The following is a 16474-nucleotide window of genomic DNA, read 5'->3' on the forward strand; positions in this document are numbered from 1 at the left end:
ACACGCTGCTGGCAGGGCTGCCGGCTCGCAGCGCCCCCACGACCAACATTAACATACAGTAACATGAGTGAATGAGTGAGTGGGTGAGTGTGTGTGGAGGTATTGTGGGGAAGGGGTAAAGGGGAGCAGATGGGAGACCAATAATATCCTTAGGCGAGATGTTCCCAATAAGGTGACTCACCGCTTCTGGAATGTCCAGGACGCCCAGGATGAAGAACACGTATTTGTTGCCCTCCTCTAGTGGTTTGTTCTCAAACCCACCATAAAATCGTTGGTCACCAAGAATGAACTCCTGCGGGAGAACATCAAAGGACCCAGCGATGTAGGGCTTGGTGTGGCCTAGTTGCCGGCGGGAACGGAGGCTTCTGCGCCGGCGCCTCATCAGGTCCTGGAGGAGCTGGAATAAAATGAGAAGAATTTGTACAGACATGCAGAATGTGGCACAGTAAGTAACAGGAGCACGATTCCACGAGGAACGGTGCAATATCCCAAATGCATCAGAGCTCCAGCAGGTGTAGAACGGTTACAGCCCTCTCAGTGTTACAGCCCTCTTAGTGTTACAGCCCTCTCAGTGTTACAGCCCTCTCAGTGTTACAGCCCTCTTAGTGTTACAGCCCTCTCCGTGTTACAGCCCTCTTAGTGTTACAGCCCTCTCAGTGTTACAGCCCTCTCCGTGTTACAGCCCTCTCCGTGTTACAGCCCTCTTAGTGTTACAGCCCTCTTAGTGTTACAGCTCAGTGTTACAGGCTCTCAGTGTTACAGCCCTCTCAGTGTTACAACTGTGTTACGGGCTCTCTGAGTGCTACAGGTTTTCGTAGTGTTATGGCCTCTCTCAGTATTACAGGCTCTCTTGGTATTACAGGCTGTCTCGGTCTTACGGCCTCTCTCAGTATTACAGGTTCTGTCAGTGTTCAGGCTCTCTCAATGTTATGGGTTTCATCAGTGTTATGGACTTGCTCAGTTTCTTTCCAGCAAGTTAAGAGAGATGCTGTGGGAGGATTTGTGTGGATGGGTACATGTCGGTTGGCATGGACATGATGGGCTAAGTGGTCTACATTAGACCATTCAGAAAAGCTAAATTAGCTTGCGTACCTCTTCCAGATCCATCTCGTCGGGGCTGTGCCAGGTGTTGATAAACTTGCCACGAGATTTCTTCAGCGGAACCACGACAATGTAATAGGCTCTGAAACACAAGGTGGGAGAGCACGTTCACCTCACAATAGAGAGCGCAGGCCACATGGAGCTTAGAAAGGCATCGTGAAGGCTATTCTGTGGTAAACATCATTCTACACTAATGGTCTGAAGAGCATTAAGAACCTCTCTTTCCCTGCGCACTCTACACAATGGGTTTCTATCTATCTATCTATCTGCGTGCAGTTGTCTCCCTGAGGATAGGGATGCTCTGGGATTTCAGTTAGTTATCCAAAATGGACATTTGTTGTCTATCAAGTACCATGTTTACAAATCTATTGACCTGTTGTAAGAATTTAATTGTTCAGTTTTGATACAAAAGTATGACTACAATTCCATTAGTTAGTAGAACACCTCTTCTAATAGGTAGTCTTTCATACTTTGCCAGGACTAGGTTGTTTAGTGTGATGGTGGGCTTCTAAGCAATAGGTTGATCTTATCAAGACTATGAGATCAGAATAGGCTGGCACGGTGGTGCAGCGGTAGAGTTACTGCCTTACAGTGCCAGAGACCCGGGTTCGATCCTGACTAAGGGCGCTTGTCTGTATGGAGTTTGTACGTTCTCCCCATGACTTGCCTGGGTTTTCTCCGAGTGCTCCAGTTTCTTCCCACACTCCAAAGACGTACAGGTTTGTAGGCTGATCGGCTTGGTATAATTGTAAATCGTCCCTAGTGTGTAGGATAGTGTTTATGTGCAGGAGTCACGGTTGGCATGGACTCGGTGGGCCGACGAGCCTGTTTCCGCTCTGTATCTATAAACTAATCTGAACTAAAATACACTGCCCAAGATGGTGGTGATGGCAGACACTGTCACAATTTTTAAGAAAAACTTAGATGAGCACTTGGATAGTCAAGGCATTGATGCCAATGGACCAAGTGCTGGCAACATTGGAGTTGTGTGGAAGGCAATGTGTGGAAGACTGAAGTTCAGTTCAGTCCCTGTGTGGCAAGATGATGGTGGTGGGAGATGAGATGGGGAGAGGGGGGGGGGGGGGGGGGGGGGGGAAGGAGGGAAGGAGGGAGGGGGAAGGAGGGGGGGGGGATAAACACTAACGAGAATGATGGCTATTGGAAAAAACAGAAACAACAAAGAAAAAGAGTAAATAAGAACAAATCAAGGTGGGAGAAAAATCAAAAGGGTTTAATTACACGCTTGTGAGGGAGCTAAATCAATGCCCTACAATCCCAGCCCCTTGACAAACGTGGTGAATGTGAGGGAATTTGAACATTTTAGGAGATGAGCTTTCTTACATGACTGGGGTCACCGTCTCCACCTCTGGCATCCGGACCAACAGGGTCCCGTCAGGCTCCACCTTCTTGATGAAGTACGGCTTGGTGCCCAGGATGGCTGGGGCAGTGCGGGCAGACACCGTTTGCTGCAGCCCACCCACCGTGTTGCCGCGCTTCGTCAGCACGAAGGAGTACTCCTTGTCCGGTTCAAGGTTAGTGATCAGCTTCTTGGTGGCTCGCCCATCCACCTCGACCACCTGGCCATTTTTATACTGGATCTAAGCACAAACATTGGGGAACAAAGTGGGGAAGCAAAGGCTGAGAAGATGATGACTTTAAACCCAAAAATACCAAATGAGAACGGAACTGCATCGACGCCAAAGTGATCCAATTGTGAGATGTAAAAAATAAAAGGACTTTATATTCATTTCCAAACATTTATTTAATGCGCTTTATCCTGTTTTATTCCATATTTTCTATGTATAAGTTGCAGTTCTACTTTTGAAATTATGCTACATTTTGCAGCCCTCTCTTCAAGTCCCAGCTAGAAATTCCATTCCATAATTTAGGTTAATGTTTAAAGAGAGAACTTGTGAAACACTCTGGCTGGAAGAGTTAATTTTGTGTGTGGCATTGGAAGTCACAATAGTTCAGATGGATCTTAAGGAGATAATGTTCTGACTTTAGTTGTGGAAATAGAAGGCACAAATATAACAGGAAATTTTAGGACTATGTAACAATTCGCTGAATATTGGGGTGGATGGTGGGGGGGAAGGAGGTAACCGTACTTCTAGGTCCCTACCTGGTCAGTGAGGCAGATTTTTCTCTGGGCTGCCCGTCGACCCGTCCTTGTGGCCTACCAGCGGGCTTGGAGCGCTGTCTCCTGGTGGGGACCGCCCAGCACCTCGGCTTCGGTGGCGGCACAGCGCTGGAGTGCCATCGCGGAGCGGGCGATGCCTTGCCTGGGTCGCTGCGCTGGATCGATGCGCTGGAGCTCTGGTGAGCTGGACCGCTGAGAGCAACACCTCCGGGTTGCGGGTCTGCGGAGCGGGCGGCGCCGACATTAACATCGGGAGCCTGGGAGCTCCAACTCGGTGCGTCCTTGTCGGCTTCGGAAGCCGACAATCCCCTGCTAGGAAGCGGCCGTTCCAGGTGGCCCAGCCGCTGTGAGGACTCTCCCGACGCCGGGGCAAGACCACCCGGCTAGAACGGCCAGGAACATCGGGCCTCCGTTGAGGCAACAGCGGTGGCCTTAATAGGCCTGACTTTTGGGAGAACTGGGGTTGGGGACTGGACTTTTGTGCCTTCCCCCACAGTGGTATCCACTGTGGGGGGATGATTTTTCTGTGTGTAAGGTACTTTGTTAGTCTGTGTCCAAGATGGCTGTCGGAAGAGAGAGTGGACGCTGGCGCGCTTTAGCTGCCGCTGCTCTCTCTTCACATTGTGGTTTTTTTTTTTTTTGATTTTGTGTCTTTGGAGCGATTTCTATCTTTAATTTGTGTATTGATGGTGTCCTTATTATTTATTTTTCTCCGACTATATGTTTTTTTCTCTTCTGTTTAATCTTTGTAAGGTGACCTTGAGATTTGAAAGGCGCCCGAAAATAAAATTTATTATTATTATTATTATGGTGTCATATTAGCCATGGTGGCACAGTGGTAGAGTAGCTGCATTACAGTGCTTGCAGCGATGGAGACCCGGGTTCGATCCTGACTACGAGTTCTGTCTGTATGGAGTTTGTACGTTCTCCCATGACCATGTGGGTTTTCTCTGATATCGTCGGCTTCCTCCCACACTCCAAAGATGTACAGGTATGTAGGTTAATTGGCTTGGTGTATGTGTAAATTATCTGTAGTGTGTGTCGGATAGTGTTAATGTGCGGGGATCGCCGGTCGGTGCAGACTCGGTGGACCAATGCAAAAATCTCTTCTGTGCTAGTTCCCCACAACCCTCAATTGCTTGATCTTTCAAAAATTAATTCCAGAGATTCACCATTCTCCTGCGAAGAGGATTGGCAAAGATGCAGAATTCAGAAGAGGAGCACTAAGATCAGGGCTGGGTAGGTAGAATATCAGATCAATCTATCACAAAACATGAAAACAGATGGAAAAGCTTCTCCAGATAAGGAAATGTTTAGCAGGTTAAAGAGAGTCATTTATAGACTGGGAATTATGAGAAATTATGCAAGTCAATAAAGAAATGGCAGAGAAATTGAACAAATACTGTCTGCTAGTCTTCATGGAAAACATGAAAAATCTATTGGAAAAAGCAGTAAACTACAGATCTAGAGAGAATAAGCTGAAAGAAATTAGCATCAGCAAAACAACAGTATTGGAGAAAGTAATGGAACTGAAAACCAGATGGTCCCAAATCCATGGACCTGCGATGCAAGGTTTTGAAAGAGGAGGCAAATAGTGGATACTGTAGTTGGACTCTCCCAAAGCTATTGTCACTAATTGTCAAGTCAAGTCAAGTTTATTTGTCACATACACATACAAGATGTGCAGCGAAATGAAAGTGGCAAAGCCTGCGGATTGTGCAAAAACAACTGAACAGCAAAACAGAATAGAACAGAACCGATATTTACATTTTAGAATTTTTTTTTAAAAGGACACAACACAACAGTAAATTAGTAAATTAGTCCCTGGTGAGATAAGAGTTTACAGTCCTGATGGCCTGTGGGAAGAAACTCCGTCTTATCCTCTGTTTTCACAGCATTACAGCGGAGGCATTTGCCTGACCGTAGCAGCTGGGACAGTCCGTTACTGGGGTGGTAGGGGTCCCCCATAATGTTGCTGGCTCCGGATCTGCACCTCCTGGTGTATAGGTCCTGCAGGGTGGTGAGTGTTCCCATAGTGCGTTCGGCCGAATGCACTGCTCTCTGCAGAGCCTTCCTGTCCTGGGCAAAGCTGTTCCCGAACCAGATTGTGATGTTGCCGGACAAGATGCTTTCTACAGCCCCAGAGTAGAAGCACTGAAGGATCCTCAGAGAGACTCTGAATTTCCTCAGCTGCCTGGTGGTAAAGGCGCTGCCTTGCCTTACTCACCGGTGCGGCAGTGTGTGTTGTCCATGTAAGATCCTCTGTGATGTGGATCCCTCATCTTATGTCTGGTGGTAAATGCTAATCTATAATTTAAAAATTCATGGAGGGAAGGAGGAGGAAAGACACAAGTCTTATCTTGGTAGAGTCTCAGTCTGTTGAATTGTTCTGGGAGCATAAATTGAAGAACATTATTTATGCAAAAAGATTGACTAGGCTGGATTGAGTTTTGGAACAAGGGGATACTTAATAAAGATGTATAGAATTTGGAGAAGTCCAGATAGTATAACAAGGCCCTAGTGTCCTCAGCAAAATTAATAACAAAGGGCAAGCATGTAAGCCATTATCAGAACAATTGGAAGGAAATTTAGGAAAAACATATTTACACAAAATACATAGAAACATAGAAACATAGAAATTAGGTGCAGGAGCAGGCCATTCGGCCCTTCGCGCCTGCACCGCCATTCAATATGATCATGGCTGATCATCCAACTCAGTATCCCGTACCTGCCTTCTCTCCATACCCCCTGATCCCCTTAGCCACAAGGGCCACATCTAACTCCCTCTTAAATATAGCCAATGAACTGGCCTCAACTACCCTCTGTGGCAGCGAGTTCCAGAGATTCACCACTCTCTGTGTGAAATACGTTGGTTGTCTGGACCTCATTGTCTGACAGAGTAGAGGAGGTAGAAACCCTCATCTTTTGTAGAACATAGCTTTGTAAATGCTAGCCTTCTCCATCTCTCAATGCTTTAGGAAGTAAAAAAATGGGGAATGCTCCTTGCTTGACTTTGTGCATTAATGGATGACATGGGCACAATTAGTCTAGATCTTCTCCAAAAACAAAAAAAGGGTTTGCTTGCCTTAAGGGAGGTGTTGTAAATGTTAACCAGATTGCTTCATGGAATGAGGGGGGAGTCTAAAACAGACAGACAGAATAGAAAGGGGTGATATTCTTCAAGTAAGAATTACAAGTGATCTTAATGTGAAATATAAAATTCTGGAAGCCTTGACAGAGTAGTAAATGAGAAACTGCTGCCCCTCATGGGGACATCTAGAAAAGGTACTCGAGAGTGGAGATGAGAAATTTCTTCTGTCAGGAGATTGTGAATCTTTGAATTCTTTACCCGCAGGACTCATGCTCATAACGAAGCTCAATCCAGAGATGAATATGATTTTGGATTCACAGGATGTCAAGAGCTGTGATGATTGGGTAGAAAGCTGGAATGTAGGTAATCAGCAATTATATCATTGAATATAGGTCCTGAATGGAACATTCCGAATTTTTTTTATTGTTTCGACAGCTGGCTAAGTCCAGGAGGTAAGATTTGTTGGCTGTATTTGAAGTTTTTGAATTTTAGATGCAATTTATTGTGGCTGTCCATGTGACATTATTATTTCACACAAGATTCTGCTACCATACGAGGCTCACCATTTACTTTTGAGAAATTTGAGAAATTGACGTTAGTAAGTCCACATTGATAGAAACGTAGAAACATAGAAAATAGGTGCAGGAGTAGGCCATTCGGCCCTTCGAGCCTGCACCGCCATTCAATATGATCATGGCTGATCATCCAACTCAGTATCCTGTACCTGCCTTCTCCCCATACCCCCTGATCCCTTTAGCCACAAGGGCCACATCCAACTCCCTCTTAAATATAGCCAATGAACTGGCCTCAACTACCTTCTGTGGTAGAGAATTCCAGAGATTCACCACTCTCTGTGTGAAAAATGTTTTCCTCATGGGCTCAGTGATGAAATGGACATTTTGCTGTTGGTAGCAAGTTATAGCCCAGTATTTTTCACAGTTTCAAGATACTGCTAGTTGGTATTCTACTCCTTAAAAGATTAGACTAACATCACTAAACTAATGTCTAAACCACCTTTGTTTACCAATAATTAAACCTAGTGCAGAGGAAGATTCGATGTTTCAAAGAACAGGACAAATCTGAGCTGTGTTGAAATCAGCGGTTCAGATGCAGTCAGTTCTTCAGATTCAGATTCAGATTCAGATTCAATTTTAATTGTCATTGTCAGTGCACAGTACAGAGACAACGAAATGCATTCTTGTGGCATCCTGGTGTTTGTCCGATTATTGAGGATGTCGTGAGTACCAACCCTTGATCCCAGGAGCTGTAGATAGGTAAAGGACCTGTGCAGGCTTGGTGGTCAAGCCCTTGTGTTGAACAATTCAGTGATGCTCCATTTTACGCTCACCCATAAAGGACTGTAAATGGGATACGAAGCAGATTGGTTTTCTTTGCTTGGAGTTCACTTTGGGCCAGGGCTTCAATGAGGTGAGTGTTAGCAGTGAAATTTCATTAGGTTTTGACTTTATCCCAAGTATGGAGGTGAATAAACACTTTGTGAAAGGTTTGAGTAATTCCCTGGCAAGGAACGACGTTTACATTTGATGTGCTGCGAGTTAGGGCAAAACCAGCATTTCTTTTTGCAGCATCCCTAAAACAGACGGCAACTTCACAGCATCATAATAATTCCAGATTGTTATGGCTCCCATCTGCAGCGTTAATGGCACATTAGTTATGTTGCCCTTGTTTTGACCGAGTCTGCTGATCTCCCTCCCACTGTCTCCACAGTCATTCGTCTGTTTGGATATCTATTTTCTGACGCCAATAGTCATTCTCTGTTGTGCACTTCCAGTAGTCTTATTTCATGGCTAATTACTCAAACTGATTTGGTGTCACGTCCTCTGCTCCTCTCTAGTTACACAGGTTACCCCACCCTCAATATTGCAAATACATGTCCAGATAGTAATCTCGACATTTCCCTACTGCGGTACGGTTCAAGGTGGCGCAGCGGTAGAATTGCTGCCTCACAGGACCTGAGACCCGGGTTCGAATCTGACTACGAATGCTGTCTTTATGATGTTTGCACGTTCTCCCTGTGAACCTACATGGGTTTTCTCCGGTTTCCTCCCACACTTAAAAGACGTATAGGTTTGCAGGTTAATTGGCTTGGTGAAATTGTAAATTGTCCCTTGTGTGTATAGGATAGCGTGTTAGTATACGGGGATCACTGGTCACCACGGACTCGGAGGGCCAAAGGGCCAGTTTCCGCACTCTATCTCTAAACTAAACTAATCTAAATTAGTCACTCACTTATCTCAGTGGGTGTTGTTCATGTGAGGAAATGTACAATGAGTTGGTGACCCTCAGACTATCCTTGATCGGACTTTGCTGGCTTAACCTTGCACTAAATGTTATTCCCCTATCATGTATCTATACACTGTAATGGCTCAATTGTAATCATGAAATTGTCTTACTTCTGGCTGGAGAGCATGCAACAAAAGCTTTTCACTGTATCTTGGTACGAGTGACAATAAATTAAACTGCAACTGAAACTGAGTGTTGGTGGCACTTTAACACAGAGGTATGGCTGACTGTAATCTCTTGAAACTATGGAGGGCTAGGCTCAGGATCTTTGAAACTGAGGAATGCTTTGATCCTTCAGTGCCAGTTTCACATTACCCACTCACTCAATGTAAAAAAAGTCCTGGCATTGACGACTTGATCCCTCAGATGGTTTTTACATTTAACCAAGTCTTATAATCCCCTCCCCCTCACCTCTCTCCTTCATCTTTACTGAACCATCATATGCTTTGAATCATACAAATCCTTTTCGTGACAGAAAATGTTGTCAGTTTACAAGCATGAATTAAATGTTTCAGCATCAGTCCCAACTGAAAGCACGAGGAAAATTTGTTGGAAATGAAGACGTTTTAGACAGATTTATAAGTTCTTAAAAATTAATCTAAATTTCAACTGCCTCCTTAATCCACCAAGATATACCATCAGAAATGTACATTGAAGTTACAGTTTAAAAGAGATAGATAGGGCTGATCAATTTAGCAGGTAGAGCTGCTGCCTCACAGCGCCAAAGATCGGAGTCTAATCCTGACCTTGGGTGCTGTATGTATGGCGTTTCACCTTCTCCCTATGACGACGTGGTATTTCTCCGTGTGTTCCAGTTTCCACATCTCAAAGACACGAGGGTTTAGAGGTTAAATGGCCTCTGTGAAATTGTCCCTTGTTGATAGAGAGTGGATGCCAAAGTGGCATAACTAGTAGGAACAGGTGATCAATGGTCGGTGTCAACTTTATGGGCCGAAGGGCCTGCTTCCGCGCTGTACCTCTAAACTAAATCTAAACTAACCCACCAGAAAATATGTTCCGCAAGTCTATACAATCAAATTAAAGTTACAGGATAAACGAGATATAAAGAAGTTGCCAAGATTTATTCTAAGGACTGGTGAGAACTGAGATCTATGGAAGCATGAACATTAAGTGGCCGGCCCCCTGTGGGATCAATAACCTGCAGTAACCTGGGCTCTTGCCTTTACTGAGAATCAGGGAGCCTTCCTTCCTTCAGCAGGGTTCAGCTTTTGCCAGTTTCTGAAAGCACACTGCACTTTTCAACAATTCTTCAGGCGTTAAGTCTTACTTGTCATTCAGTGTTTCCGACAGAGGTTCATGGACCATCTGTGAATTGTTTCCTGAGTACCCGTCACCCTCAGCAAGATGTATCGTTCAGCGTGAAATGTGGCTTTGTTCTATTCCATTTCCTTTCACTTGGTCTTTCACAAAATGAGGCATGGGAATACCAGTAGGAGGCAGTTACTACACCAATGTACTCGCGGCAAGGTAAACAGCCTCATTAGAATGTACCATTTGGTCTGATTTGTTGTTCTTCAGGCCTCTGGGCGGAACTAGCCACAGGAGCCTTGAAGCGCAATCACAGCTCCCAGGACTCTGGAGGGTAAGGGAATGATCCTTCAATGGGGCATTCCCTGGGGTTTGGGTTATTCAAACTAAAGCGGATGTGAATGAAACACAGACACAAGCGGAGTTACCTTGTATGGAATGGGAGAGTTGTAGTGCTCCGGAATCTCCCAGCTAAGCAACACAGACGTCTTCATGGCAAGCTTTACTCGGAAATTTTTAGGGAAAACTGCTGAAAAAGAAAGCAAATTAAAAGAAAATGCCCCAAGACAACGCAAACAGACATTAACTTAATGTATGGCTCCTTAAACATGGCTAACCGGAAACACACCAGGAGGTAATGAAGGAAATCCCCAGAGAATTTTACTTGTACATATTCAATTAAACCTTCCATTCATTGTGCCTCATTTGAGATACCTTAACTTTTGAGTACAGTCGCACTACCACATACCCACCAGCAATCCAAGTGATTGTCATCTGGTGATCTTCCCCAACATTGTAGTACTAGTCTGCTGGATCTGCTCAGCTGGTCAATGCTTCATCTGGCAAGCTGGGCACAGAAGCAAAACCAGATGTCCATGTAACCACCACGCTTCTCTGGCTAGTAGTGGCCTGCACGTCTTCTACAACAGCTACACTAACTGCTTAAGGCTACCAGTCAGAAGTACATAACAGCAGTCATTCCTACCTGTGTAGTTATGTTTGTAGCATGGAGCGTATAGCCCAATGAGGACCTTCTCTACTGGGTATGACCTGCTGACCCCAAATGATGACCTTACCTGGGTGAAGCACTCTGAAGCTACCAACAGCTTGTACTCAGCAGACCTGACATATTTTACCTTGTGATTTGATGCATTTGACTGCAAGTAGAGTGTACCAAGCCCAACACTGCCCCACCGCCACCCGGGATTACAAATAGATAACCCCTACCTTGATCCAGTGGCATGGTCCGATACTGAACAGCAGGACTGTAAGGGCCAGGGCCTTTATTGGTTTGTGCCCTGACTTTAATGTCATAACTGGTATCCGGTTTAAGGCTGTCCAATGTGAGGCTAGACTGGGAGGATGTGGTGGACACTTCGGTGGGACTGCTCTGGGCACCTGACTGTCTCCAGGAAACAGTGTATGAAGTGATGACGCCGTTCCTTTCTGCCAAGACTGGGGGCTGCCAGGCAAACTGAAGGGATGAGGTGGTGACATTCGGCAAGTCCAGGATCTGCGGGTAGCCTTTGGGCACGTCCTCTGGGAGAGCGAGCTGCTTAACGTCCTCCACCCCGACACCAGCGCCGTTGCGGGCGGCCAACCTGAATGCGTAGGTGGCACCTTTGTGCAGGCTGCGGACCACGTAGTGATCCTCATGCTCCGAGAACTCCAGTGTCGTCAGGGGCAATACATCCGTACGCCCTAACCGAAGCTGATAGCCAAGGACTCGACCAAATGCTTCCAAAGGAGCCTGCCATTCTAACACAACTGAGTTGTCTTGCATGAGACGGACTGAGAGTGTGGGTCTGTTGGGGACTGAAAGACAAAACACAGTTTGCATATGAAATAAAATGAGGACATTCAGCTCATCCAGCATATGACATCTTTCAGAACAATCCCCTTCTCCCAATACATTTCCTTGAAAACTATCCTCTAAGTTCCTCATCTGACTACTACGAGCTTTAACATTAGACACTGTGGCACAGCGGTAGGTTTGCTGCCTTACAGCACCAGAGATCCGGATTTGATCCTGACTACAGGTGCTGTCTGTAGGGATGTGCTACCTGTGACCTGCCTGGATGTTCTCTGTCCGGGTGCTCTGATTTCCTCCCACTCTCCAAAGATATACAAGTTTTTAGGTTAATTGGCTTTGGTCAAAATTGTGCAAAATTGTCCCTAGCGTGTAGGACAGTGATTATGCCAGCGTGGACTTTGGTAGTCTGAAGGGACTGTTTCCGCAATATATCTCTAAAGTCTAAAAGGTAATAAAATGGCTGTCATTGCATTTCTATCAAATAATAACTCAGGTATGTAACAAGCACCTCTTCTGTTGCCACCAGTTTTCCACCACTGACTAACTACTGCATTGATTCAGCCCTGATAGAGGTCTATCACTGAGAACTTACAAGTTCCTTTGTAATCGCTTTTCCCAGTTAAGCAAATTCACTTCTGAGGTAATGACATCTGCTGGCAGGCTGTTGTCCTGATTAACGGTGCAGTTCTCTATGTAAATGTACAGCAAAGATTTTTCATTCAATTTAACGCCGCAATAAGCTCAATTTGCCTGCTGTAATTTTCACAGCTCCCTTTCCATCCGTTCCCTTAATCACTATGGACCAGCTAAAGAGAGATTTATCAAAGAGGCAAAAACAAAATTAAGTTGCCAGTGGGTGAGAGTCATTAGACTACGAGGTGGATGGCTCACTTTCCTGTTGAAATTTTAAAGTCAATTTAAGTCACTGGAGGAAATGAAGTGGAACACAGTTTCAGCCCACAACTCCTTAGACACAGTAACCCAATGGTACGACAGTGTTAGTGAGGAGACCTGTTTAGGTCACTGAAGGATACAATTATGACTCTCCGTGAAAACAATTACGGCTTTCAACTCCATTTAGGTAGATATATGGATAGGAAGGGTTCAGAGGGATATGGGCCAAATACAAGCAAATGGGAACCAAGTAGATTTGGAAAAGGATGAGATGGCCCTTAAACAGTTTGGGCGGCATGGCAGCAGTGGAGTTGCTGCTTTACAGTGCCAGAGACGCAGGTTTGATCCTGATTATGGCTGTTGTCTGTACACAGTTTGTACGTTCTCCCCATGACTGAGTGGGTTTTCCTGGGGGACTCAGGTTTCCTCCCACACTCCAAAGACGTTCAGGTTTGTGGGTTAATTGGCTTTGGTAATTTGGAAATTGTCTATCCTAGCGTCTAGGATAGTGCTGGTGTAAGGGGGTCACTGGTCAGCGTAGAGTCGGTGGGCAAAAATAATCTGTTTCTGCGCTGTATCACTAAACTAAACTAAAGCTACATAACAGAAGACTCTCTAATCCACAGGCAGTGTCCAGGGATGCAGATTGAGACAAACAAGTACTGATGGAAGATTATTAACTCAGTGAAAGCTACACTGTGTTTTGCTTGAAACTTGTTGGTCATCCAGCAGAATTAGATAAGCAATGGGGTGGGAGATTGCAACCTTCACGTGGTCCACCCTGTTACAACAAATGCAATCAACCTGGTGTGCACAAACAGAAGATCAAACAGAACAAGTTGTCTTACAACTTTAGGCTGTGCACGCCATATGCAAAAAGAAGAAGATGAACAATAGTGAATGTTGCCAATTATCCATTCCAGGCTCAGTAGTGCATGCTGAGGGATGCACTGAAGCCTGGGGTGCATCTACTGCAAAGGCTTTGTGCGGAATGACCACAGTCTAGAGTCCTATGAGGGGCTGGGTGCTGTTTAACAGGCCTCTCGAATGCTTAATTCTTTAAAGGAGAAAATAAGTGTCATTGATACATTGAAAATAGAATGTATTAATTTGATTGCATAATGAATGTACAGAAAGACATGTACCGATGGTATTGTTTATTCTGTATATATATATTTTGAATACATAAATTATATTATTGAAACATAAAGACCATCTCAGCCTCAGGCCATAATACAGGCCACTGCCTGCACTGTGAGGGGCGGTGGTGGAGGCAGATACTATAGTGGTGTTTAATACATTTCTAGATAGGCACATGGCTATGCAGGGAATTGGATCTGACTGACTAACCTGAGGTTAGTTTATCTTGGCATTATGTTTGTTGCAGACATTGTAGTTCCTGTGCTGTATTTTTTCTACATTCCATGAACAGAGTATGCTTTGTCCTGTCCCCGCCTCCCTTTCTGCTTTCTCACCCCACTACAATCAGTCTGAAGAAGCGTCCTGAACCCCAAATATCACTAAGTCATGTTCTCCAGGGATGCTGCCTGACCGGCTGAGTTACCCCAGCACTTGGCGTCTGTTGATCTACGTAAAGGTTTAGCTTGGCGTTGCAAGGCTGTGAGTTGAAGGAGGAAGGATGGTCTGAGGAAAGTAAGCCCATTGTTCTGGTTTTCAGAAGAATGAATTATACAAAAGCCTTTTCTGAAAACATGAGGCTCAAGTCAAAAGCTATTCGCTATTCAATTTGCGTCTGATTTATCCCTTCTGGAAACTGCACTTAGATGAGTTGGATGTTGGTCATTTGACCAACTGGAAACACAAGGAATAAAGAACCTAACTAAAAAATGAAGCGAAAGGATTAATCTTCATGTATTACAAATGTATTTTATTATCCATCTTATTAAAATAAAACATCTAAGTGTTGAATCCCAACCCTTGCCTATACCTCATTCTTGGAAATCCACATTTTATGTGTAAATCATCTGAACCTTCTCATCCTACAAATGGATTTCAATTTGTAATTTGCTCCTGGATTTTCCAGTCTATATAGATATCACTTGAACCTGATGATTAGTCTCCAGCTTGTAACTCATTCCTTAACATCTATTACTCTCTGCATTAAACATCTGATCCCTTTTAATTTAGATTGCAATCTGCAACTCCTCCCAGATATCCATTACTTGGAGTGCTTTACATTACATCGGAAAGGCCCGCCGTAAATTCAAACCAAAAAACTTGGGCCTAAGGGATCTTTGTTATCGGCCTGTGCTCAGCTTGTCTGCTTCACTTAAAGGAGGTGATAAGGTGTTCATGAGAAAATTGCAGGTTGGTTAATTCATTGAAATGTATCTGCAGGCATCATTCAGAATTGTGCAGAGAACACTTTATTTCAGCACACTGTGCTTTTGTGGTGCCAGGATCAAGCAGCAAATGCAGGTTCCAAATTTTCAAATATCCCAAAACATTCAGAGGCGTATTGGCAACCAAACTTGGCATGAAGGTATATATTAGTTTGTGCACAAATACATTATACTGAAGTACATGAGGAAGTAAAATGTCAGATTTTTTAAAGTTAATTTTGGGATGTGGGCATTGGATACATTTCCATTGAATGTCCGTCTCTTATCGCCCTTGAAATGGACTTCCCTCTAATGAGGTCATGAGAAGGGTCCTGACCTGAAACATCACCTGTCCATTTTCTCCAGAAATGCTGCCTGGCCCGCCGAGTTACTCCACCATTTTGTGTCTATCTTTGGTATGAACAAGCATCTGCGTACATTTTCATAACATTATTGCTACAAGGTTATAAGGTTATTGGATTCAGACGCAGCTCTACTAGGTGTGCCATTGTGTTACTCCTTAATGAGCAAACTGTTGAATTCTAGTCAATAGATGTCACAAGCATCAATCCACCTATCCTTCATCTGCAGATTAAAATTAACTTTCTTTTCATTGTTTCCCCCAATTTGCTTCCTTTTCTAGCCCATGCCTCTCTGACCTTATAATCTCATCTTCTAATTGTTTTAATCATAATTATTCTGTGACAAAGGTAAATTATATTTCACCCGTGTACGCTCTTTACCGTAAAACACACACTTTGTGGAAGAATTTAGAGACTTTCAGTAGTTTGAAACCAATTGCAATTTTCCTTTAAGATCGTGATTAATTTTTGGGGAAAAAAGAGGGGAAAAAAAATCATAAACAGACTGGAAATGACAGACAGACAAATGGGATTAAAATTGAGAGGCATCATGGTTGATATGGACAAGTTGGGAGTCTCCTTAATGTAGGTGATCTCCAGGCAACAGGAAGGATGTGATAGAGAGGAAATTGAGAAGGAAGTTGCCAGGATTGAGAATTATGGCACAGGGAACTGATTCCCTATTGTTTACTTTGCCACAGAGGCTGAGAGTGGATTGAGGGTGCAGTAAATCCCACACATTCTGCTATCCAATAGTTTCGAAAATTTAGAAGGTTTGCCATTTGATTTACCAAGGTCCTGCATATTCTCTTAAATTCATTGGGGTCTTGTTCTTGTGCTCCCTTTAAATTCACTTGAAAATTGATTATACTAGTGCAACATCAAAAAAATATCTATTTAAACGTGTTGCATTATTATGTGTAATTGCTTACAGTGCAAAAAAATGCTAATCTAGAACTATCAATGTTTCAAAAGCACAGGATGAGTTTTTACTTAATGACATGAGGGGCCGGGATAGGATAAATCGAGTGGGTGGATTAATATTTAAGATGTGTAAATTGGAGAGATTTAACTCGGTTGAGTTTAATTTATTGTCACACGTATCAAGGTACAATGGACACCTTTTTGTTGTATGCTATCCAGCCAATGGAAAGACTA

General features: G+C 44.1%; 1 protein-coding gene across 18 annotated transcripts in view; it reads right to left on the minus strand.

Annotated features, from left to right (window-relative positions):
• LOC129711276 (receptor-type tyrosine-protein phosphatase S-like) overlaps positions 1–16474 on the minus strand; it is a 382253-nt gene that overhangs the window by 80472 nt on the left and 285307 nt on the right. For 6 of the 18 annotated variants that reach the window (XM_055658803.1, XM_055658801.1, XM_055658807.1 and 3 more), the window contains 5 exons: positions 11133–11720; positions 10334–10434; positions 2443–2699; positions 1093–1183; positions 182–397 (listed from right to left, as the gene is read on the minus strand). In XM_055658803.1, coding sequence (XP_055514778.1) covers positions 182–397; positions 1093–1183; positions 2443–2699; positions 10334–10434; positions 11133–11720 — 1253 coding nt within the window. The remainder of the gene's footprint in view (positions 1–181; positions 398–1092; positions 1184–2442; positions 2700–10333; positions 10435–11132; positions 11721–16474) is intronic. The other 12 variants (XM_055658805.1, XM_055658818.1, XM_055658811.1 and 9 more) reach the window with 3 other exon arrangements.

Source organism: Leucoraja erinacea, chromosome 29 (assembly GCF_028641065.1).
Source record: "Leucoraja erinacea ecotype New England chromosome 29, Leri_hhj_1, whole genome shotgun sequence".
NCBI classification, from domain to species: Eukaryota; Metazoa; Chordata; class Chondrichthyes; order Rajiformes; family Rajidae; genus Leucoraja; species Leucoraja erinaceus.